The sequence below is a fragment of the Perognathus longimembris genome, chromosome 21 (assembly GCF_023159225.1).
Source record: "Perognathus longimembris pacificus isolate PPM17 chromosome 21, ASM2315922v1, whole genome shotgun sequence".
Lineage (NCBI taxonomy): Eukaryota > Metazoa > Chordata > Mammalia > Rodentia > Heteromyidae > Perognathus > Perognathus longimembris.
Genome location: NC_063181.1, coordinates 44,906,591 through 44,930,944, shown reverse-complemented (window position 1 = coordinate 44,930,944; position 24,354 = coordinate 44,906,591). Strand labels below are relative to the sequence as shown.

General features: G+C 42.0%; 1 protein-coding gene across 3 annotated transcripts in view; it reads left to right on the top strand.

Annotated features, from left to right (window-relative positions):
* Mtmr7 (myotubularin related protein 7) overlaps positions 1-24,354 on the top strand; it is a 75,853-nt gene that overhangs the window by 42,140 nt on the left and 9,359 nt on the right. For all 3 annotated transcript variants that reach the window (XM_048330801.1, XM_048330799.1, XM_048330800.1), the window contains 4 exons: positions 1,081-1,209; positions 7,088-7,222; positions 16,773-16,905; positions 23,361-23,470. In XM_048330801.1, the coding sequence (XP_048186758.1) occupies positions 1,081-1,209; positions 7,088-7,222; positions 16,773-16,905; positions 23,361-23,470 (507 nt within the window). The remainder of the gene's footprint in view (positions 1-1,080; positions 1,210-7,087; positions 7,223-16,772; positions 16,906-23,360; positions 23,471-24,354) is intronic.

Genomic DNA, 24,354 nt, shown 5'->3' with positions numbered 1-24,354 from the left:
AAGGGAGTCCTCAGTGTGGATAGCAATAGAGGAAATGCTTAACTTGAAGGTTTAAGGTTTTCTGCCCATCAGCTCCACTCACACATGGCACTCCACAAGACAGGATTGGAGGAGATGAAAAACCTTCTACAAGAGAGATCTGGAGGCAGGGGTGGTATTTGAGAAGATGGGATAGGAGTATCCAGGGAGTGCAAAGCAGTGTACACAGAGTATTCCAGGGACAAGGGAAACTTGATGACTTCAACTCTGCCCTTACGTTTTAGGAACATCTGTCATTTAGGAACATCCCCACCGTCAGGCTATCTTTGTTTTTTAAATTAATTTTTAAAACTTTAATATTTATTGTCAAGGTGAGGGGTTCCAGTTACATACATAAGGTAGTGAGTGCATTTCTTGTCAAACTTGTTACCCACCCTCATTTTTCTCCCACCCTCTCTCCTCCCCCCCCCCCAGTTGTATAGTTGGTTTACTACATATTGTCTTGTAAGTGTTGCTGTTGCATTGGTTCACCTCTTACCCTTTGTCTCACCATTTTGATGTTCCCCTTCCCTTCCCTGATTCAGACAAACATATGTACAATACCCAGGGTACCAAAATCAAATACAGTGGCAACAGGGCTAACCCATAGGGAAGATAAAAGAAAAAAAGAAATAATTTCTCGTAGTACGTTAGAAATAACAACAACAATGATAAACCTCTTGTTCCTATAAATCTTTGAATCAGATACGGGCAACTAAAGTATTCTGAATGTTAGTATGCAAAATTTGCTATTCTTATGAAAGGAACGCTCAGATGTACTGATCTACCTGGTACCAGGAACTGTGAAGAGAAGGGACAGTACACAGAGCATGATGCCCATGAGTGTCTTGCTTTCCCTTAGAATCATTTCATAGAATCAGATACTTTACAGATACTTCATTTCTCTGAAGCCATTTCTGGATTCCGTGAAATCGCCTCCTCTGTAACTTTGTTAAGAAACTTAATATGCAGCCTCTATATATGTGAGCATGGAATTTCTCGTGACAGTTTGCAAAACATGCCTTGGTTGTCTAAAAATATTTTTTCATTTTCTGGTAATAGGTTTGTGACTCCTATCCCACTGAAGTGTACGTTCCCAAATCAGCCACAGCACACATCATTGTGGGAAGTTCCAAGTTCCGGAGCAGACGGCGATTTCCCGCCCTTTCTTACTACTATAAAGATAACCATGTAAGTCTGCAGACAAGCTTTTGTTTCATGCTTTGCTTTACTTGTTTTGTCATACACAGGCATTTTTTAGTTGCCTTCTGATTTGGTATGTGTATGCTTAAACAGTAATTCTTATTATTATTTCAAGACAGAATCTCACTATGTAGCTCAGATTGGCCTTAAATTAAGTCTGACCTCAAACTTCAGATCATCCTGCCTCAACCCCCCTAATGCTGGGATGGTAGGTGTTGTCTGAATTCTCTTAAAGGTATGTGGATGTCCCTATGTATGTGATGATAGCTTTGCCTCTCGTAAATGTTGGCTTCCATGTTTATTTGACAATAAAGTAATGATGTAGGCTCAGACAATAAAGTTAATCAACCATGTACATACTGTCCTCTTCCAAGCTTTCAGTAGGGCACTCTGCCTATTCCTGGAGGACCTTTGCTATACCTATTTTAGAAAGGCTCTGAAGCCCATAAAGCAGTCTTTTACCTCTTTTGCTTTTCTCTTTCTGCCTTCTCCCCGCTCTTCCTCTTCCTTCTCTCTGTCTCTCTGTCTCTGTCTCTCTCTCTCTCTCTCTTTCTCCTTCCATCCCTCCCTTTCTCTCTCTCCTGTATTTTGTTTGTTTGTTTATTTGCAATACTGGGGTTTAAGCTTGGCCTTGCACCTGCTGGGCAGGTGCCATACTGCTTGAACCACATTCTCAGCCCTTTTTTGCTTTTGCTATTTTTTTGGATAGAGTCTTACATTTTTATTTTGGGGCAGCCTAGACTCTCCTAATGATAACTCCTTTATAGCTGAGATGATAAGTGTGTACCACTATGGCCAGTTTATTGGTTGAGGAGTCTACACTGACTTTTTGTGCTAGCTGTCTTCTAATTGTGATCCACCCAAGTAGCTGAGATTACAGATGTGATCTTAGTATCTGGTCTCACAGGCCATACCTGTTTTTCACTAGACTGAACTGTACAGTAAGCAATTATAGTGTAGAATAAATGGTTTTATATATAGATGATTTTAGGTCTTAAAGGATGCAACGGAGTGACTTGTTTCTAAGCATTGCTACCTGGTCTAGTTACCCAGGCAAATACTTACTATGCATGTATACTCATGTACTCTTTGCCATCCCAGCACACTAAAACCTGTTTTGTAGGTAGACTAAGGATCAAATTTGTGTCTTGCATTATTAATATCTAGTTTGATTTTTAAAAATGATTCAGACTGGATAAGGACTTCTCATAAAGAGAAGTAGTGTCACTGAAAATGATTTTCTGTACTTAAATGGAGCATATATGTGATTCCAAAGTAATTTTCCAGACGTCCATTGCTCATCAGAGCTCATCCTTAGAACAAGCAATCGTCCATAGAAGCAAACAGGTACAAATTCCATAAATATGCTGGCTTTTTTTCTTTCCTTTGGTGATTTTAGACATTGTAGGCATAAGTGTATTTCTTTTTACTCCATAGAAATTAGGCTCATGAATAAGAATATTAATCACATCTTAAAGTTAAGCTTGTGGCTCCAATGTATCATTAACAAAGAACCCTTTACATTTTGATAGTGGTAGATGGTTTGAAGTACACATCATGTTATGAATCTGAGGTCTTACTCAGGGTTAGTCGCTGTAAATGCCTCTGCTGCGGGTGTAGTGTGATTGTTTGGACCATCTGTCCCCATGCATGGGGTTAGAATCATGTCCTGTGCACCTGTTGGTGGGACAGATGTCCCTGGGGCTGACACCTGACTCACATACGCCCACTGCTCGGGGAGAAGGATGTCATAGGCCATGCGGGCCTTATAGGGTTGCACTGGGGAAGCAGGGTGACCAAGCCAGAGGCGAGGACAGAAAGGAACTGAAACTCATTCTCAGGAGAGCAGGATATACTCTGCGTGTTAGATAAGGGACGCTGTTTAAAGAGGAAGCTTGTATTGTGGCCTCAGTTTTAAAAGATGTCAGAGAAACCGTAATGTACCAAACATGAATGTGGAGCCAACCAGATTCTCTTTGGAATCTAACAACTGCAGATCACAGAGATGTGTAGATATCCCTTGAGTACAGAATTCTGGGTATGTTTGTAATAGAGGGCCCTTAAAGTTATTTTACCCTTTGTTCTTTATTATTGTGATACAGTTTTAAAAGAAATTACTTTGCTTTAGACTGTCATAATGTGGTCTCCAAAATTGACAGCATAGCCTCTTGAAGATTTCACATGAGGCAGTTTTTCCTAAGAAGAATACAAACTTATTTACAGTCACTATATATTATATATATGTTAGGCATGGTTCTAGGAATGTTACAAGGTTTTATACTTTGTCACACCTGTGGTTTTAATATTACCTATTTTGTACATTAAAAAAATTCAGAGAAGATATATAAATTACCTATGATTATATTAAGTGAAAGTCAAACTACCAGCAATTCAAGCCAGATATTCTTTTTTTTTTTTTTTTTGGCCAGTCATGGGCCTTGGACTCAGAGCCTGAGCACTGTCCCTGGCTTCTTCCCGCTCAAGGCTAGCACTCTGCCACTTGAGCCACAGCGCCGCTTCTGGCCGTTTTCTGTATATGTGGTGCTGGGGAATCGAACCTAGGGCCTCGTGTACATGAGGCAGGCACTCTTGCCACTAGACTATATCCCCAGCCCGAGCCAGATATTCTTGAATGCTGGTTTTAGTGCTGTTTCTGGCTATCTGGCTTATTTACTCCTGGGCTGCTATATTATTTTGCTAAGAATTCGGGATCAAGAACTACCTTTTCTGGATTCAAATCTTAGTTTCCTAAGTTAGTAACTGTGTGGTCCTAAAGAGATTCTTTAGTCTCCCTATATCTTGTCATTTCATCTATAAGAAAGAAGTCTTACTCTAAAAGATAATTAAAGAGATTAACTAAGCTATATAATAGTGCCTACCACATAGCACTCAAAATGTGCTGGATTTTTTGTGTGTGTGTATGTGCCAGTCTTGGGGCTTAAACTCAGGGTTTAAGCTCAAACCCTGAGCTTTTTTTGCTTAAGGCTAGTGCTCTACCACTTGAGCCACAACTTCACTTCTGGTGTTTTGGTGGTTAAATTGGAAATAAGAGTCTCATGGACTTTCTTGCCCAGAGCTGGATTCGAATACAGTTCTCAGATCTCAGCATCTGAGTAGCTAGGATTACAAGCATGAGTCACTGATGCCTAGCAAGGATATTTTTATTATCAATAGCATTGTGAATCAGAGGCTCCTCTGGAAATGTGCACCTGAGAAGGTTTTATTCTCTGATCTCGGGTGTTTGAGATCTGTTAGAAACACTTCCAGGTACTTACTGATGGCTCACACCTGTAATCCTAGCTACTTAAGAGTCTCAGGTCTGGATGATGGCAGTTCTAGGCCGGCCTGAGAAGAAAAGATCTCATTTTCAAAATAACTAGCAAAATGCAAGGGTGGAGGCATGGCTTAAGTGGTAGAGTGCCGGTCAAGAAAACAAGCCTAGCAAGCTGAAGGCCTTAAGGTTAAGCCTCAGTACCAGGGCTGGGAATGTGGCTTAGTGGTAGAGTGCTTGCCTAGCATGCATGCAGCTCTGGGCCTCAGTACACACACACACACACACACACACACACACACACACACACACACACCCAGAAATGAGGCTGTGGCTCAAGTGGTAGTGTGCTAGCCTTGAGCAGAAGCAGCTCAGGGACAGCACCCAGACCCTGAGTCCAAGCCCTAGGACTGACAAAATCAAAACCAAAGACAAAAAAAAATCTCAGTACCAAAAACAAAAAACCAAATGGAATTGAAATGCTACTAGATGATAACAAGACTCTCTCAATTATCAAACATTTACAGGTATGTATAGGGTTCACAAAAGCACTCAGAAACTACAGCTGAGGCATATAAACAATCACTGAGGTGACAAAGAATCCTATTGGAGCATATCATAGGTATTAAGAAAAGGAAATTGCAAAAAATACCAAAATTTAGTCTGGTATATCCAGCTTACTGTTTTTAGTGTAACTCTGTTCTGTCCTAATTCCACATTTAAAGGGAGTTGCGGCCTGGCATGGTGGAAAATATCGCTTTGTCCTCACTAGAATCGTGGTCCAAGGGTAGCCTAGGCAAAAGTGCAGCAAAACATGAAAAGAACTGGGGATGTGGCTCAAGAAGGCCCTGAAATCAATCACCAATACCCCCCGCCTCTCTTTCCTCTACAAGGCAGTTAGTAACAGTTGTAGTCACTAATTCCCTTCATTTCATCAGAAATTTCACTGGTTTAATGAGTTTAGGGGCATTTTCAAATTCTTTCCCATTAAAGCTCCCACCCTCTTCTCTTCTGATAGAATCCAGCAGATTGCCCAGTGGTAGCTGTCTTTAACTAATATTTTGCTAACCCACATAAAGTTCCCTAAAAAAGCAACTCAGAACTATTTTCCTTCCAGTCAGAATTCTCTCACAGCAGGGTGACCGACCCTGATTCCTTAAGGATTAAAAGGATGGGATTCCGCTACAGCCTGTCTGTGGCAGTTTCTTGCTGTCCATGGGACATGGCTTTAGTCCCTTTTGGTTCCTGCTGACTTTTCATCTTACTAACGGATATTGCCCTAGCTCTGTGTCCTCTGCCATGTTCTGACTCGGGTCCCTTTTACCTCCTCACTTTTCGAGACTTAGATAGCATCGCCTTTTCCTTGCCTCCCTTTTCCCACACATTGCCCTCCTGATTCAGAAGCGGGTCCCATGTCCTCGGGCCCCATTAGCAGTTGCCCCATGTGACTACAGAACAGTATTAGAAGCTGTATGGTCACTGTTCTGCGATTCTTAGTCTGTTGAGCTAATGAGAAACAAACCCGTTTTCTCAGTGAGGAGCACTGAAGCTCATTTTTTTTCTGGAGAAATCCAAGCCTTTGCTGTGTTGTCACGGGCTGGGCTTTTAGAACAGGAGAGTTAGTGTTGGTCTCAGAACAAGGGTAGGGGCCTGTGTTTAAGCTGTGGAGTGGACGATGATGAAAGATAATTGTTTGCACCGTTTCGCTCCTTAGCCTGTCCAGAGGCTGACCATTGCTATCTGCATCTTCTTATACGGTAATCTATCTCAGTTGTAGATTCTATGAGTTATTCACATGTATTTCATTCAGAGATTTATATGTACTTTTTAAGAAACCCTACCCTACAATATACAAGAAGACTAAGCAGTCTCAGTATTGATTTTGTGAGTCATTCATAGATCTATATTAAAAACAGCGAGTCCATGAAAAACACCATGGGTACGTTCATTTTATAGTTTCAAGGTTATCTATACTTGGTGACTAGTCACCAAGGAAAAAGATGTATCCGCTAATGAGGCAATCTCCAGTCACCCCTTGAGGCCTGTGGAGGTTTGGCTCTAGGATTCCCATCACGTACTGAAGTCTGAGCACAGATATATGCCTATTGTTTTTAGGCAGTAAAGCGACTAACCTGGACTTGGTGAAAATTTAACGTTTAGAACTAGGGTTGATGTTTTTAGGCTAGTTTTTAAATAATGATTACAGTATTTTTCCTATTCTTGCTATTAATAGCAATCTGTAACTTTTGAGTAGTCATTTATTTTGTAGTTATACTTCCAGCGAGAAAATGAAAGAATACCAGGGAAAGGAAAGTAGGTTATTTAAATGGCTACAGTTTCAAGAGCTGGATCCTATCTAAACATCTTCACACATTCCTAATATTGTAACAGTGTTTGTACTGCTTGCCCATGTAGTGGCTTCTTTGACCTGAACTGAAAATAAACAGGTCTCGATTTCCACAGTGTTACCATGTTTTCATAAGCTGGCGTGGGTGTGGATGAACCGAAGCGCCCTTGGTTCTGGAGGTAGAGCCCGGGGGCCGCTGCGGGTGCAGCCGCCTCACGGTGCCGTGTTGCTGTGGCCTTTCCCCGCAGGCCGCCATCTGCCGAAGCAGCCAGCCCCTCTCTGGCTTCAGTGCCCGGTGCCTAGAGGACGAGCAGATGCTCCAGGCCATCCGGAAGGCCAATCCGGGAAGCGACTTCGTTTACGTGGTGGACACGAGGCCTAAAGTAAGTGTCACCATGCCGAGGCTGGTGAGAAAGCAGCAGTCAAGGCAGGTTCCTTCCACCCGGCCACTTGTTCCCATCGCTTGGTCAGCCCAGGAGCGGTTGCTCTGACGTGGCCCATACTCGGGCTTCCCGCCTGACCGTGTTGAGTCCTCGTTCTGTTTCCTCTACTCCCAGTTTATACTGGACACGTAAAGAGTGAATGCCGTTTAGTGTGAGAGACAACGCCTCGAGTATATGCACCGATCATCTGATTTGTTTCTAAAGCGTGTCTTTCTGTTCTGACGGCATGAGATTTACTGTGGAGCTTGAACTGTTCAATTGGTGTGACAGGCAGCTATACTTTTACTTGTAGTGATCCTACACCTATGGCTGAAAAGGTCTACAAAACATAATATGTTAAAATGAAGCAAGCCATGAACTAAGATGCATACTATGATATTTATGTTTTTTGAAAAAACTACTGGCATGTAAAAATACATTTAAAAAAAAAAAGGTCTGGAAAGATAAGCCCTAAGCAATTGAAGATCCATGGAGAAGGGTAAAGGATTGGAGGAGGTCCAGAACTTCCTACTTGTCTATTTTGGGGCAAATATCCTAATTGCATATGTATTAATTTTTTAATTTATGAAAGCATCCAGCAAGGAATAATGCTAGTCACCAAGAGGTAAGCACCTTACCTCAAACTCAACCTTAGTTTTGTTTAAGGAGACTCAATGTTGGGTGCAATACAAATTCCAGTTTTGTTCCTTAGACCCAATTTTCTGAAAGCAATAAAGCTCCTAGAGTAGTGTGCCAGTGAAAATATGGAAACAAGTGGTAGGTCGCCAGCTGTGAGCAAAAAGCTAAAGGGAGAGCATTCTAGATCTGAGTTCAAGCCCCATACCAGTGCAGAGGGAGGGAGGGAGAGAGAAAGAGAGAAGACAGAATGAAATGTCTTTATTCAATATATTTGGCATTGTAATCTGTAGCCAATCATGAAAATAGAGCTGGGCATATGAATAATAAGAAAGATGCCCTGTAAAAACATGTATGAATAACTTCATTATTAGTAATAACAAAAAAGTGAAAATAACCAAGTGTTCAACTGAGAACAGAGTGGAACATTATTCAGGTATAACAAGAAATGAAGTACTAATACAAAGTATAACATGGCTGGAGATTGAAAATGCTATGCTGAGTGAAAGAAGGAAGTCACAGAAGACCCCCTTCTTGTAAGATTCCCTTTACCTGAAATGTCAGGAATAGGCACATTAGTAAGGAAAGACACTGTTGCCTCGGGCTGGTGGCAATTAATGAATAGGAGATTTCTCTTTGGAATAAATACAGATGTTCTCAAGTTAGATTATGGCGAACGTTGCAAAATTACATGAATATTCCAAATTCCAAACATCCTTCAATTGTAGGTTTTAAATGGGTAAGGTGGATGACATGTGCATTTTGTCAGTGTAACCATTGGAAAAATAACACGAATAAATAAAAAATAATTAGAACAGAAAGTGAAGTAATAGGATCACATATTGGAGTGACTTAGATTATATGCCGCAGGTATTTGTGGGCATGGTCTACATTTGTAAATGGAATGAGAAATAATGAGACTGGATGCTATCTTTGTGTAGCTCCTTAGTTAGAACCTGGTAATTTACTGCTTCTCTGAAGCCACATTTCACCAGATATTGTGATTAGTACACTACATCACTTCATCTTCTGTTCTTACAGTGTAATCAGTGTCCTGCTCATGGCATTGACTTCAGAATAGTCCTGTTTACTTCTGACCACAGCATGTTATGGGGAAGATGGTGTAAGTAGTGAGGATGGAGTTTACTCTCAAATGTCAGTCAGTGAATCATTCATGGAGCGCAACAGTGATATAGGATGGTTAGGTCATGTTTGCATTCTAGCAGATTATATAGCAAGGGTCCCTTTCTTTGAAATAACTTCTCAAAGCACAACACACAGATAAAAGCTTCAAATCAGAAACAAATGCGGCTTTTCTGCTTCACTAAATTCTCTTGCAAGAAATCTACTTCTCAACTCGAGCTTTGCTTGTGGCTTGCATTTTTAACCTCTTCCTTAAAACTGCCTTCTCTTATCTTCCTGTATCTTTTGTGTAATTGAAATGGAGCTGCTTTGAATTTCCCAGTAGTTGCAGATGATGGAATGAATGCCTGCTTCTTAGATACACTAGAGACATAAAATAAAGAGAAAAGACAGAGCCTTTATCAAATAGACACTGGAAAGTCTTTTTTCCTCTCCTGCCTTTCCAGCTTTAAATACAAGCAGTCAGTTGCTAATTTAAGAGATAGTAATGCAAGTTTGGACTAGGTTATATAAGCCTTCCCTAGAATGTAGCAGCTGTAGGGCCAGGCATATTCCAGATTTAAAACAAATTAATCAAAGGATTTGATCTGCAGGGTATATTTAGCACTCAGTGTGTTTACTTTCAGTGATAAGTAGTTTGACGATGCTGCCTTAAAGAAAATTGGCAGCTTTTATGTTTATCCATGGACATGCACTTCACATGGTTTTTAAACTGTTTGTGCCCAGCTTTCATTCTTTTAAATATCATGTCTATTGATTTATGTTCCAGGGTGTGTTAGACTTCTTCAGTAGCCAGGACACTGAGCTGATGTTTGCCACAGAACTGTAGACCATAGCACATGGGCATTTTCCAGGTTTGCTCACAGGTTTCATTAAAAGAGAAAGTTTGGGAGGGGAGACTTAATCCTTGTCATTCAAGCAAGGTTAGTTCCACATGAGCATTTGTTTGATGAAAGCCTAGTAAATTTTCCTGACACTGCAGTAATGGGAGACAAAGATGGTGTGGTTCTCATGCATGTACAGTATTGAATATGTATTCAAAAACAATGTCCTTGAGGTCACATATTACTGCTTGAGTTTGGTGCTTTAAGAAAATATGAGGGCTGGGAATATGGCCTAGTGGCAAGAGTGCTTGCCTCGTATACATGAAGCCCTGGGTTCGATTCCTCAGCAGCACATATATAGAAAATGGCCAGAAGTGGCGCTGTGGCTCAAGTGGCAGAGTGCTAGCCTTGAGCAAAAAGGAAGCCAGGGACAGTGCTCAGGCCCTGAGTCCAAGCCCCAGGACTGGCAAAAACAACAACACCAACATAAAAAAAACAACAACTGGTATAGCTTTTGTTGAATTGTAAGATGAGGAATAGCTCATTTTTATGAATTTATCATTCTGGAAACTTGCTGAGATTTAAAAAATGCCAGGTGCTTTCTCATTTAAATATTATAAGAACCCTGAAGATTAGGTTTTCTTCCTTTCTTAAGATTAAAGAGATTAAGGAATGCACCCAAGACCACACAGTTCAGGGCAGATACCAGATTCAGAGTTGGGTTTATCTGACTCCAGAGCCAATGCTCTTTTTGCTTGCCACAGTGTTTTTCTCTGTTTGCAAAGACAATCTCTGGCAAAACCTTATCCACACTCAAAGGCTCAGGAGAGTTACCATGGCTGAGTTGAGCACAGACCCAGTGAAGTTGGAGGTGCAAAATCTCAAGGACCAACCTTGAGCTCATCTAGAATCAAGCTGTGGCCAGAGAGGAAGTGTTGAGCCATGAAAAGAAGGAACAAGGATAAGACAGGCACCTGTCTAAGTTTATGGGCACCCTTTTGTTTTTTCCTCCCTTGCCATGATTTACTTAATAGGTATGTGCCGGGCTAGATTTACCTCCCCTGGTGCGGGGATGCTAAGCTTACTCCCTTATCAGTGCTCCCCTTTTCACCCTCTCCCCTGGGCACCTGACCAGCAGGCGGCCAAGGTGGAGCGAAGGGACACGGGCTAGCCTAAGGTCCACGTGGCCGAATGAGAACAATCCAATTTAATCGGGAGGGGCTTACAGTAATATAGTAGTGATGACGAGGATTGAGCATGAGCTGGCGATAGGCTGGCGAGCTTGTCCATCCAAGAGCAGCTCCTCCCTCATGGGCTAACGTCACTTCCCATAGTACCGCCCTCTGGGCAAAGCTCGTGAAAGGGGAGCACACGTGCTCGCTGGCGCAAGGTGGGGGATGGTCTCAAAGCTACCCCTTCTGATCCAGGACCCAGAAGGAGATAGGTGTGGCTCACTTCCACACTGCCCCAGGGCTGGGGGAAGGGTGGGGTCTCGGGAGCGCTCTCCTCGCCCTTCCCCCCTTAAGGCCAAGATGAATCCCCAACAGGTATGGTCTCTCATTTCATCATGTCAGTGATTCTTTTCATTATGTAACAGCATGTCATATGAGATGTTTTCCTCTCTCTGGAACTGATGATGAGGTGGTATCTACTCACTGAATCCTGGAAAAGTATCTCTAAGAAATACAGGCATGGAGATTATGGGTGCCTGCAAGAACAGAGGTTAGGATGCAGTTTTCTCGTGGGATGTGGGATGTACTTGCTGAGGGCCATGGTGGTAATGTGCAGACAAAAGAGGATAGGAAGGTAACAGCCCATATAGTGGCAGCAGAGAAATCTGCATGCCTGCTCAAGAATAGGGGGGATTTCTCTGGGTCGGGTTGGACATAAAACATCTTGGTAGACCTTTTCTAAGAGGGCTTGTACCCTGGCAGTCCCTGAGGGGAAGTGACTATAGAGTGTATACTGCAATGCCAGGGAAGCTGAGAAGATCGGAATAGATAGGCTCATGCCAAGGTGGCTCTCCCCATCAGTGAAATGTGTTCTTGCAAGAGCCCCTATAGAGAGGCCTTAGAAGATTGAGCTATTAGACATTTATGCCCCAGATTAGGCCAAATACAATCATCCGTATTAACTAGAAAGCAGTGAAAACTAATAAAAAGAGAATTGCTTTAGAATTTCAAGTTGCACTTTGCCTAGTTAGCAAAGAGCTGTTTACCTTCCCTTCTTCCTTCTCAGTTCCTTCTCACCCTCTACACAGAAGAACCTTGAAGAAGGAGAGAAGGGAGGAAGCCCCTGAACAAAGCCCTCACCATCCCAAACAGGCTGTAATTGGGCAAGAGATCATTTTGTATCATATCTGGGTTGAAATTTTAAATTACACTGAATGGAGATTTTTCCATCTGAACATGATTCTAAAGCTACTTAATCTGCCCAATGACATACTCTCTAGGGATTCACTTATAGACAGGCATTGCTAGGGACGAAATCATCTCATATTTTCATGTTGTGGCACAAATTAAGGCTTTCTGTTGAACAAGTAAATGGGGAGAGAAAAGAACTATTATGTGACAGCCTGTGTTAGGGGTAGTTCACCAAGACCTCCAGCAAAATGTCAACTTCTGTCTTCTGTCTCTTAGCAAGTCAGGCTCTCACGGTTCAAGTATAAATGTAACCAGTGAAATATTTAAAAATTTGTGTTTATATTATCTTTGAATAGTTATACAAAGGGGTTATAAGTCAACATGTTGGTTTACTAGTATAATGTGCCTTGAGCAATATCACCTCTTTTATCATTTTCCCTTATTCTTCCCAATCTCACCCCATTCCTCAATTTTCCTAGTTTCATAGGATATACATTGGATATTATGACTACATTCACATGCCTCCTTCCTCCATTCATTCATCTTGCCCATTAACCTTGACCTAACTGGTAAAATCTTAAACTCCAAGTCTATGACAGGGAATGGATTGAATCTTCATACATTTAATTGACTCAAGGTTATGGGAAGAATACGTTTCTTTGCAGTCTTAGCCTGCTCAACGCTCACTTCTATCATTTATGCAATTGGTCAGCCATCAACAAATCTCCCTTGAGTGCCTTTTCTGGGCTAGTAGGGTCTTGGTAATGAATGAGGTGTTGGGCTGTGGCCGTAAATGAGACTGATAAGGTGCCCGTTCTCATTCCATGCTGACTTTTTAAATAATCGTCTCTACTCTCTTGTTTTGATGGATATATACTATCATTGACTCAAGAGCAGTCTCAAATTTTCCAGTTGAACATCCTCTGTCCAGAAGTTCTCAGCTGCCAAAGATAAAATTGAAATTTCTTAGTTGTCAGTAGAAGATGCTTATTGGTTTCTCACTGGCCCTCTTACTGCTTGGCTCACTGATGCTGGCCTGTCTTTTGATTTTGTCCTTCTGTCTCTTCTCACTGCTTCATGTAGAAGGCCCTCCGGTTCTCTCTTCCTTCTCTCTGAAGATTGAAGTCTCGCTCAGCCTTTCATGCCATTATGAACCATCATTCCAGACTTCTAGGTCAGATAGAATTGCTGTAGATTCCAGCTGTTTCCTGCTACTGTTCTTTTAGATCACACTCAGTCCTGGTGGGAATTGTTTGCTATTACTTAACACCATATGCCTTCCTCCCACTTTCAGTTAGCAACTTAGGACAACAGGAACAGCTCTTTACACATCTTTTTATTCCATGTGCCTGCTACACAGTCTGTATTCACTGAGAAATGATTGAGTTCTTTTTGTTTCTTTCATGAGCATTTCTCTACCAAAAGATGCTGATATCAAATAGCAAAGTGATCTTGTGTGAGACAATAGGATATTTTTTGAACTCTTATTTCTTAAAAAAATATATAAATGGAAACTGTAATGTCTACTTGAGGATTTTTAGGGGCTGAAATGAATAGCTTTTTCTTTGGTTGTGAAATGGAGTTCTCTGCCTAAGGGACCAGATTAGACTTGCTAATAGTGATTTGTTTATGGAAAGGATAGTGTATCTTTATTTATATATAATAAGTCTAGGAAAACAACTCTTTGAAGGACAATTATAGGACTGTGCTTCCTACTTTGAGAGTTCAGCTTTTGCTACATAATCATGAGAGACCCTGTAAGATAGGTGGAAGGCTTGAAAAATTGCATTTGGATGATAGATGAAATACTGCCACCTTCTGTTCATTATGTGACATACACGTTGCCTTTCTTTTAAGGAATACTGTTGATCAGTTCTGTGATGGTAGGAATCAACTATTTTGAAATGCGGACATAATCTGTATTACATGTTAAAGTAATAATAATTAAAATAGCAGTGATACTTTGCTCTTTAATTTATTACCCATTTTTCCAAAGAGTATGTGGTAAGTTGTCTTAGATTATTCAAGTTAAATAAATGTGAGATTCTTCAAAATACTTGAACATAGCTGGGCACCAAAGGTTCATGCCAGTAATAATACCTACTCAAGAGGCTGAGATCTGAGGATCACGATTCAAAGGCAACTCCAGGCAGGAAAGTCCATGAGACTCTTACCTCCAGTTAACCACCAAAAACCAAACAACCAAAAATGAAAATGAAAATGGCACTGTGGCTGTGGCTCAAAGTGATAGCATGTTAGCCTCGAGGGAAAAAAAGCTTGAAGACAGTGCCCAAGCCCTGAGTTCAAGCCCCAGGACTGTCGAACAAACAGACAAATAAAAACTTGAACATATCCTGTTAATTTGTTTGGTTGTATGAAACTTGTTGGAAAGGATTAAACAAATAGCTTTGAAAAATAATTATGAAAAGCAGCAATATTTTATAATACATAATTCCAGAGGAACAATGTCTATAGGTAATTTTTCCCCCCAGTTCTGTGGCTTGTTCTATGGGGCTGGGTGCCTCTTGAGCTCCTTTTACTCGAGGCTAGCACTCTACCACATGAACCACAGCACCAATTCCAGATTTTTCTGGGTATTTCATTGGTGAAAAAGGTCTGGGAGAGTTTCCTGCCTGGGCTGGCTTCAAACCATGATCCTTAGATCTCAGCCTCCTGAGTAGCTAGGATGACAGGAATGAAACAGCAGGATCTGGCTAGAGGTAATTTTTGAAACAAAAGTTTCCTTCTGAAATAGTTAAACTTTGTAAAAGAATGAGCATAAGTTGTTTCTAAAATGGTTATTTTTTTCTTGATTCGGGCTAAAGCTTTTGTTCTGTGGCCTGCCTAGGACAAGGCGACCTTCCTTCTTAGACTAGGAAGACTGTCCTGAGGAGCTGCTCTTGCCCAGCTGAGGTCACAGGTGCTGAACTATGGAGCAGGTCACTGGCTTCCCTTCTGCTGGTTTATTCGTCACTTCTGAAGCATTTTATTTCTGTTACTTAAATTACTATTTCCAAATTGGTATATTGTCCACAGTCTTACTGTGCTTACTAAATCATCCATTTTTAAATGGCTGATTATATAACATGCCTATAATCACTCATTTTTAAATAAACCTATATTTTATCATGTTCATTAAGCACAGAAACACACACAAACATCCCCCCCCAACACACATACATAGGTGGACATGTGATCCGTGTCCGTCTTGGTGCCTGGTCCAGAGCTTGAATTTATCTTAATTCATCAGCCTTGCTTTATTGAGATTGTTATGTTTTCAGTTATTTTAGGACATCTGTCTTTATGATCATTTAAATTTTGTCAGATTCCTAGCATTAGGAAGCCTGAGTCAAAGGTGGATATGTTTTTATCTTAGTTTAGCCTTTTCACTTAGCACTTTGCAAAGCACTGCTTTGCATTTTGCCCTCACTAGCGGGTAGTTTTCAGTCACAGTACTTCAGTGTACACAAGTGAAGGTGGGACCTGATCATTTGAGAGGATGGGTGGGGTTGCGACAGATGGAAGGGGTGGCACCAGTCAAGATGCATCATACTCATATAAATTGACCTGTTGAATTGGAATCACTTTGTTCAACTACTTAAAGGTAATTTAAAATATTGGCAGTTTTCTTTTTTTTATGTTAGCAAGATCCTGGCATAGGGTCTTTGGCTAGGATCCTCTGTGGCTTCCTTTTTGCCTCAGTGGGGAAACGGTGCTGTAGGTGTGTCGGCCCGCTGAGTCTGATTGTGAGCACCAGTGGGCTGTTGCCAGGCATACATCCATGCTGGGAATCCGTGGATGTCCCAGCTGAGGCTGGACGCTGCTGCTTCTATACAGAGATTTTACTATACAGAGTTAGGGCAGAATTCAAGCTGAATAAATTTCTCCAGACTCCATTATCATTGAACCCAACTTTCATCAAGAAGCTTGCAATATCTCATGCGAAATTATGGTAATGAAAGTGATTTTTTTTAAAGCCTACTTATTTAGTGTCTAGGCTTAAATAACATGGCTAGAGGGTAAGGTCCCTGGGGATTGTCCATTTGCCTTTTCTTTCTTGATTTTATTCAGTGATTTGTGCTCAAGGTTTAATTGTGTATCTGAGGGATCCTAACAGGCAAATTCAAATGATACAAACACAACTATTTGGCATCATGTTCACTGTCGATATCATACTACTAGACACCCAAATTGAATATATTGATGCTCTCCTGCCATCCCGTAGGTTGTTGTGTGTGGTATTAAATTGGAACACGTTGGTTCTGTCACAGAATTCCACATCAAATTCCACAGGAATATAGAGGTATCTCCAGGAGAATCTGTTCTATGGAATACTTCTTAGCTAAGAAAATGTTAATCCTTGCCTGAATCTAAGCTCAGCCTAAGTACAGGAAAGTATGCAGCTCAGTAGGTGTCCCAGTGATTGAAATCATATTCTGCTTCAGCACATCATTTTAAATGTTTTTATGAATAGCCATAAAATGTTTTGCTTGCTTCGTGTCCTGAGTTTAATTGGTGACTGTTCTGTTTTGCTGACCACTGTAGCTTAATGCAATGGCAAACCGTGCTGCAGGGAAAGGCTATGAGAATGAAGACAATTATTCCAATATCAAGTTTCAGTTTATCGGGATAGAGAACATTCATGTCATGAGGAGCAGTCTGCAGAAAATGCTGGAAGGTAAACCATTTCCTTATGCGGAACATTAAAAGAAAATACATTGTGATGCCAAAACAAAGCCAGATAGTCTTTTGAGTTCAAAATGTTTTGTTTCTTTTTTTTTTGTTCTAGTGATGCTTGTTACATAGATGTAGAAACTTGGTGAAAATATGTCGCAATGATTCTTTCAACATTTAAGAGCCTTTCTCTTCTTTCAATATTATTATCAGGTAGTTCCATTTGGTGGCTCACAGTCACATACTCTCCAGTGGTGCTTACTAAGATTAAAGTACATAGGGATATTTCCTTTTTCTTCCTCATAACATTAGCTCGATCCATAGTCAAGGCCATTCGGAAAGAAAGCCGTCCTACATTTAACGTGCTAACAGCGTGCTTTTGTGTCAGGCTCATCAACTAACTGTAGGTGCAAGTTGCCTAGTGAACTTTACAGAGGGTGGTATAGGTCTTGACCCTCATTTCAAGCCCACAGTCGCTGCTGCCACGCGTGTGCAAGGCTTCAGCCCCAGCTTGAGTGCACAGCACAGCAGCCGCTGCATGACGGGCTCATAGCATGTCTTCAGGCAGACAGGAAATGTTTTAAGATGTCACATAAAATAGAAGAGTTGTTTGAATCACTACAAGCAGATAGTCTGCATTTTAAACATTTTTTTTTTTTGCCAGTCCTGGGGCTTGGACTCAGGGCCTGAGCACTGTCCCTGGCTTCTTTTTGCTCAAGGCTAGCACTCTACCACTTGAGCCACCGCGCCATTTCTGGCCATTTTCTATATATGTGGTGCTGGGGAATCGAACCCAGGGCCTCATGTATACGAGACGAGCACTCTTGCCACTAGGCCATATCCCCAGCCCCCCATTTTAAGCATTTTAAGCTTATGGCCCTTTTCAATCAAAGGCCTACCAAGGAATCTTGCTACAGTCAGTCATTTCTGTCTCCAGTAGTAACTGAGGAAAGAGAGAGGAGGGCACAGGGCCCTGTAAGTGCTGTGTGTACACATCTGGGGAACACGTGGAGATGGGTCCTAGTGGGGCCGGCTGTCCTATGGGAAGTGTAGAGTTTGGTTTGAAGAGGAACCCAGAAAGGTATGCCTTATTTTTCTCGGGATGCACACGTGCAGGACTTGTTAAGCTCTCTGTTCAGTCAGAGGAACAGGTGTGCAGAGAATCCAATAATGAGGCTGGAAAAAGCTGAGTCTCACAGACAAGCCTAAATCCCATTCTCTTCTGGACTTCTGGGTTTATCTCAGCTATGAAAACTTGAACACATCAGTTAATTCTTTGGTATTCTCTTTCTGGGTGTAAAATGAGAGAATTAGATTAATGTAGCTATGAGTATTTGATATCCTGTCTGCAAACACTTTAAAACTGAACCTTTGAGGCCTGGGGATGTAGCATACGAGTAAATCATTTGACTGGCAGATGCAAGACCCTGGCTTGGATCCCCAGCACGGGGGGAAAAAAGGAGCATTTAAAAGCTAGAAGAAATCCTTCCCTGCGGCTGAAAAAAAAAATCACATCCCCTGTTATCTCCATTGTATCTTGACAAATAGTTTTCTATCCCTTATTCATAGTGACAATACTCTGGGCATGACTATAGGAGCTTCCAGAGCTTCTAGAGATTTCCATGACCTGTCTTTCTTATGAGCTGTGCTTTTTGCTTGTGGAAAACCAAGCTAGCTTGGTGCTGTCATTGGAAAAGTAGTCCAGTTTCAGCATGAGAGGTGCTTACACTTGTAAAAGAAAACCTTGGCATTGATAACCCTCATTTGCAATTTCATAAAATGACTTCTGAGAACATGAATTTTCTCTTAGGCAGGAAGTTGCCCCTGGGAATGCTTCTGACGTATACATTTGACTTTAGTTTTTAAATTGGCATTTACTTAGCTTCCCAGCCTTTATCACTATGGTCTGACTCACCACATTTTCTAAGAGACAAGGGACTGAACCTGTTTAGGAGGGCAGTTCTCTGTGTGACAAGGAATTGTGGTACTTCTGCATAACTTTCCCAGCTGTAAGCAAGGACAACTTTTGGATGCCTTTCAGGAGACTCGACCAATATTTGACCATCTGTTTTGTTCTGAGTAAATTATAAACCATTTGTGGTGGCTCAGCTGATAAGGTGATGCAATCAGATCCACCTTCTGAGGCGGTGTCTTCACACCGCTGTCCTTGGCCTTGAGATTATAAGGTCACCTGGTAGGGCAGAACAGCCTGTTTCACTCATTACTCCTCATTCCTTCCGTTTCTGCTAACCCAGTATTAAAGACGTCATCAGAATAGATTCTGAATATTAGAAAGTAAAATCATTTGCATTCCGGCTTCAAACAGCTCTCGTCTATGGACCGAGTTCATATCCTCTAAAGCTCCTTTCGTAGAGCTCATTTAATTTTTGCTTAGATTTGTAAGTACAAAACCAACCCATTTTTTCCCCCTACCAGTCCTGGGCCCTGAACTCTGGGCCTGGGTACTGTCCTTGAGCTTGTCATTGTGTTTAAGGCTAGTAGTGCTCTATCACTTGAGTCACGGCTCCACTTCCAGCCTTTGGTTGGTTAATTGGAGATCTGTCTACTCTGACTGGGATGGCTTCAAACTAGGGTCCTCCCCCTGAGCAGCTAGATGACAGGCATGAGCCACCGGTGCCCGTCTGAAACCAAACTGTTTTTGTGGCAGTTATTATACCAACTAAGGAGATAAAGTGATGCCTTTCAGGTACATAGCAATTTTATAACTAATTAAGTGCTTTGAATAGTTTTTCTTTGGACCAGATAGATAATGGTTTCCTCCTCAAATAATTAACGAATATCCTATAGCTAGGATTACAGTTGTGAGCCACCAGTGCCCAGCCCTAGTTATTTTTCAGATAAAAATTTCACTAACTTTTTTTCTGGGCTGGCCTGAACTCACAGTTCTCTTCTATACCTAAAATTAAAGGTATGAACAACTGTGCACACCAAAGATCTTTAGTCTTTTGAGGTGGAGAAGCTCACGCGTAAGTAGGGCGGGGAGGACAGCATCACTGACTTGAATATGTGGATACAGTTCCTGGCGTGGCACAGAGATTAATTTGTGTCCCGATGGTAGACATTAAGGGAAATAAGGAGACTACTGTCAGGCTTCACGAAACATTTCCATCCTGCAGGCCTCTGTTCAGTCTCCTCTGAATGGCTTCATTTGCTAGGATGTTCAATGAAGGTGAGGTGATTATCACTTTATTTGTTCTTTAGGGAATATCTCATTGGTCTTGGCTTCTAGTCTTCCACATGGGAGATAAATAAAACATTGAATTCAGGCATGTCAGGATGGCAAGGAAGGGAGGTTCATGCAATGCATACTTCAACTTTAGGTGTCAGGATACAGTCCTGTGGAGTTCAGATGAACCTTTTGCTTTGTGCCCTCTCTGACCTCATGTAGCAACATAGGAAAAAAGAGAGACTGTTATAGGAAAAAGCCAAAGGACCAGACAAGCCTCTTCCGCTAAGTGGCTTTCACATTCCTCTGGTTCCAAAATTACATAGCTTCTTTTTATATTTTTCTGATGATGGTTTCTGTATGTTTAGAGGATATAGCTACACTGTTATATAAAACAAATGTCATTAGGCCCAGCCCTCGGCTCTCAGCTAGTAAGTGCAGTTCTTTGTAGTTTGCGGCATATGCCTCTGAGGTCAGCAGAAATGAACTTCGTTCAGCAAAATGGTTTGTAAATATTGGTTTGGGTTTGGCAACAAGAATGAGCAAATCGGTATTCCTGCCTTATCCTGAGTTTATTCAAACAAACCCAACAGTTTTATATTTAAAAACCTGGACACTAATTGTTTCAGTCTCCAGTGTAACCCCATCTGCCATATGCATTAATCATTCGTAGAGCTGTTTGCCCTTAGCCACCCTCTCAGTTGTCACTTTACCTGAAAACCCAGTGAGGTTAGTTTACCAAGCACAGCGTGCACTTGTAGTGTTCATGAAAACAGCAGCTGTTCTCCTGGGGGAAGAAGGGAGTTGTCATGGCAAGCAAGAGCGAGGCGGCCCTTCCCGTGATCTGAGGGAGCTTTGGGGCATTCTCTCTCCCAGCACATTTTAGAGCCTTGTTCAGAGCCATCCATGGCTCACTTTGCTTTGGCACAGGTTTGCCGGACAGACTGCCGACTTTATTTTTTTGCTGGTTCTGGGGCTTGAACTCAGGGCCTGGGCTCTGTCCCTGAGCCTTTCTGTGCTCAGGCTAACGCTCTACCACTTAAGCCACAGTACCCCTTCTCGCTTTTTCTGAGCAGTTTATTGGAGCTGAGTCTCACAGACTTTCCTGCCTGGGCTGGCTGGCGTTGAGCCTGAGCCATGATCCTCAGATCTCAATCTTCTGAGTGGCTAGGATTGCAGGTGTGAGCCACCAGTGCCCAGCTGCAACTTTATTTTTAAACTTGTCATTTCTGTGCTTTATGGGGAAGAGATGGTGAAAAGGATCTTTCTGGGGCTGAGCTTCAGAGTTTGGATGCCATGCCAGAATATCCCCAGGCTCCTTACACACACACACACACACACACACACACACACACACACACACACACACACACACACACACACACACACACACACACACACACACACACACACACACACACACACACACACACACACACACACACACACGCTAACCAGCCTCCAGCCCTCTAATAACAACCTTAAGGTTTCTCCTCTTTAGTGAAAACAACAAAAAAATAAAAACAAGAGATTATTCTCTGTGGAAGGTTTAAGGCAATCCGTTGAATTCTGAACTTCACAAAGTAGAATGTATACATTTTAGGGTTACGTTGTACAATTTGGGTCATGGTTTGCAGTACGAGGGTGGTGGGGACGCGTGAAGGGCACTGGGATCTGCCAGGCTTCCCGCCGGGCTGTCTGGCCGGGCAGCAGCGAGCCTGCCACTCGGAGGGCTTGTCTGGTATTGCTGGGTAGGTGTTAGAGAGGACAGATCTGCTCGGCTCTTGCAGCGCTGGCCCAGCTGCCGCTGCAGGGCTGACATTTGGCCTTTGCGTCCAGATCAGCTGTCAGCCAGCATTCTCAGTCTGAGCTCCCCTGAGCTCACTGGAAAACTTGCTGAGGTGTGCCGTGTCCACGCTGCTTTCTGAGCGCTGTCTTCTGCATACCCTTAAGCCAGTGGGCCCCAGGATTTAAGCCAGCTCTCCTTTCTCACCTCCCTTGCCTAATTGCCATGTTACTACTGTGCAAAAGAAGAGCACACCTCTTTACCACAGCTTGACTCTTAGCAAAGTGCCCCATGCGAGGGGGGGCACCCCTTCATCCTGTATCTTAGAGGTGCAAGTGCAGTATAATGTTTAGAGACTTCTAATTAGATTAAACTTATCCTTAAGTAACTCCACCACTCCCAGAGAAATAGTGTAAGCGAGAAGTATGGTTTTGTAATTTTATCTTTTTCATTGATGTCCATTTTCTGTTGTCTTTTTATTAGTATATATTAGTTGTACAATGGTAGGGCTTCATTTGTGGCACTCTCATTTATGCCTACAATATATCTCGATCAAGCTCGCACACTCTATCCTTCGCTCCCACCCGCCAATCCCCTTCTAAAATAACAGGCTTCATTGTTAATTTTCATACATGCCTATTTTAATGTTTAGTTTTCTGTTGCATACATTACAAAAGTAAAAAGAAATGAGTGAGTTAATTTTCAGTAACATGGTTTGTTTAGTATACTATCCAAACCCTGTCATTTTAACAGGCGATCAGTATAAAAAGCTGTTCACGAAGCCAGGCACCATCGTCTCGTGCCTGTAATATTAGCTGCTGAGAAGGCAGATCTGAGGATTGTGGTTCGGAGCCAGAGGCAAACATGTCTACAAGACTTCTTCAGTTAAACAAGCCAGACTAGCCAGGCACCGGTGGCTCGTGCCTGTAATCCTAGCTTTTCAGGAGGCAGAGCTCTGAGGAATATGGTTTAAAGGCAGCCTGGAATGGAAATGCCCATGAGACTGTGCTTTCCAATTAACTACCAAAAAAGCCAGAAGTGGAGCTGTAGCTCAAGTGGAAGAGCTTTAACCCGGAACATATAAGCTCAGAGACAGTGTCCAGGCCCTGAGTTTAAGCTCCAGAAAACAAAAATCCAAACTATGAGTTTCCTTTATTCATAGAAGTGGAGAAATTCAAGGGCTCTTTAGGTGCTTTCCTTTAATATCTTTGCCAGAAAGGTAAATAGATGTTCTGTGCTAGTTCTTCACTACGGTAACAACGAAAGAGTCCCATTACTGTTAGGGAGTTAAACTTTGGAGATAGGCTTCTCAGTAGGGTCAAGTTTAGCTAAGTTAGATATTTATTTTGACCTAAGTCTTCCAGGCAGTTTCTACTACCAAAAAAAAAAAAAGATATCATTAACAAGCTGCCTGTGAAATACCATAGCATAATGTAAAATGGGAGATAGCTGTCATTTCACTTTTATGACACAATTTATCTTTTAGTGTGTGAGCTAAAGTCTCCGTCCATGAGTGATTTTCTGTGGGGCCTGGAGAACTCTGGTTGGTTGAGGCACATTAAAGCCATCATGGATGCCGGGATTTTCATTGCCAAGGTACGTGATCTGAGAGAGAAGACTCTAACACCAGCAAGACATTGACTTCCAAAGGGCCCCTCCCAGTGCCCACCGATACTCAGCGGTGCCAACACTGAGAGGGAGCTGGCTGTGCAGCTTTTCTGTGCGCCACAGAAACATTGTAAAAAGGAATATACAAATAAAAATACAATTTTAGGTGGTGGTAAATGCTAGCATGGAATTTCCAGTATGTTTTCCAATTTATGTTTCCTGCCAAGAATGGTAACCTCGGGCTGGGGATGTGGCCTAGTGGCAAGAGTGCCTGCCTCATATACATGAGCCCTGGGTTCAATTCCCCAGCACCACATATATAGAAAATGGCCAGAAGTGGCGCTGTGGCTCAAGTGGCAGAGTGCTAGCCTTGAGCAAGAAGAAGCCAGGGACAGTGCTCAGGCCCTGAGTCCAAGCCCAGGACTGGCAAAAAAAAAAAAAAAAAGGTAACCTCAGAGTCATAGGTACTTTTATACTAGCAAGTAGAAATTCTCTCTTAGTAAATTTTCTGGTAGGGATTTCACATGTTTTTCCCTTACTTGACTTTTATCCTTGTATGTGTAACAGCATAGTTTTATACTTTGGAAATGGAAGAGGCCAGTAGCAACCCAGAATTTCAGTGAGGCCTAATGTGAGAACTGGAGGGGAAGGAAAAGGGCGGCAGGAGGCAAGGACATGCGCCATGAAGTGTCTGCCTAGGAAACACTTTTATTTAGTAAATATTCTTTGAGGTGACCTGAGCAACAGCATTTTTTTTTTTTTGCTTATAACAATGTTGTGGATGTTTTAAGAGACTTCTGGAGGTTTTTAGAGACATATTCTAATATTGATAGGGGGAAGGTTCTGATGTTTGGAATTCACTTCTACATAAC